We start from the raw sequence: 1,406 nt of genomic DNA, 5'->3' as shown, positions 1-1,406 counted from the left end.
AACTCCAAATCAGCAAACAATTCGATTCTTGACAAAATTTGCGACGACTTTCTTGGTTATGTCTTTGTAAGATGCTGTTTCTATCAATTTCGTGAAGTAATCAATGGCTACTAGAATAAACATTTGTTCGTTCAAAGAATTGGGCTCAATCGGACCAATAACATCCATTCTCTAGGCAAAAACATTTGCGGACATACTGGATGCAATCCGTTTTCATGGTCATCCAAAAGTAACCGGCCCTAAGTATCTTCTTAGCCAAGACAAAAACATTCATGTGCGGGCCACAAGTCCCGGCATGTACATCCTCAAGTAGCTTAGAAGCTTCCTTCGCGTCGGCACATCTTACCAAACCCAAATCAGGAGTTCTCCTGTACAAGTTTCCTCCAATATGGAAGAGGTGATTGGACAATCTCCAGAGTGTGCGCTTCTGAGTGTGATTTGCATGCTACGAATATTCTCCTTTTGACAAATACTTCTTGATGTCATCGAACCAAGGCTTTCCATCTGTTTCTTCTTCAACATGAGCATAATATGCTGGTTGATTATGGATCTTCACCTGAATGGGATCAATATAATTCTTATCCAGATGTTGTATCATAGATGACAAGGTAGCCAATGCATCGGCAAACTCATTATGAATTCTGGGCACATGTCGGAATTCTATCTTCGTGAACCTTTTTCTTAATTCATGCACATGGTGCAGATATGATAGTATCTTGGAATTCTTGGTGGCCCACTTTCCTTGTACCTGGTGTACAAGCAAATTTGAATCACCGGTTACCAGCAACTCCTGAATGTTCATGTCGACTGCCATGCTGAGCCCTAGTATCAGGCTTCATACTCTTCCATGTTGTTGGTGCAGGGAAATCTGAGTTTAGAAGATACCGGATAATGTTGACCTGTTTTTGATACCAAAACTTCTCCAATGCCCACTCCTCTGAAATTTGCAGCTCCATCAAAGAACATCCTCTAACCGTCGTATGCTTTGGTAATGTCTTCTCCTACAAATGATACTTCTTCATCAGGAAAATACGTCTTCAAAGGTTCGTATGCTCCTCCCACCAGATTTTCAGCAAGGTCATCTGCCAATGCTTGCCCTTTGACCGCCTTTTGAGTTTCGTAGACAATATCGAACTCACGTAATAGTATCTGCCATTTGGCCAACATTCCAGTCGACATAGGTTTCTGGAATATGTACTTCAGAGGGTCCATCCTGGATATGAGGTATGTAGTGTAGGCACAGAAGTAATGCCTCAATTTCTGAGCTATCCAGGTCAAAGGACAGCAAGTGCGTTCAAGTAGAGAGTATCGTGCTTCATAAAGTGTGAACTTCTTACTCAAGTAATATATGGCTTGCTCCTTTCTTCCTATCTCGTCATGTTGTCCCAAAACACATCTGAAGGCTC

At 41.8% G+C, this 1,406-nt stretch overlaps 1 protein-coding gene across 1 annotated transcript; it reads right to left on the bottom strand.

The window, feature by feature from the left end:
• Window positions 1-445: 445 nt before the first annotated feature.
• LOC138877235 (uncharacterized) lies at window positions 446-814 on the bottom strand. The gene has a single exon (XM_070156828.1). It carries the CDS (start codon window positions 812-814, stop codon window positions 446-448), a length of 369 nt encoding a protein of 122 aa, XP_070012929.1.
• Between the last annotated feature and the right edge of the window lie 592 nt (window positions 815-1,406).

This window comes from Nicotiana sylvestris, chromosome 9 (assembly GCF_000393655.2).
Source record: "Nicotiana sylvestris chromosome 9, ASM39365v2, whole genome shotgun sequence".
Classification (NCBI taxonomy): Eukaryota; Viridiplantae; Streptophyta; class Magnoliopsida; order Solanales; family Solanaceae; genus Nicotiana; species Nicotiana sylvestris.
Note: the sequence above shows the minus strand (reverse complement) of the source record. Positions and strands in the feature narration are given on the sequence as shown.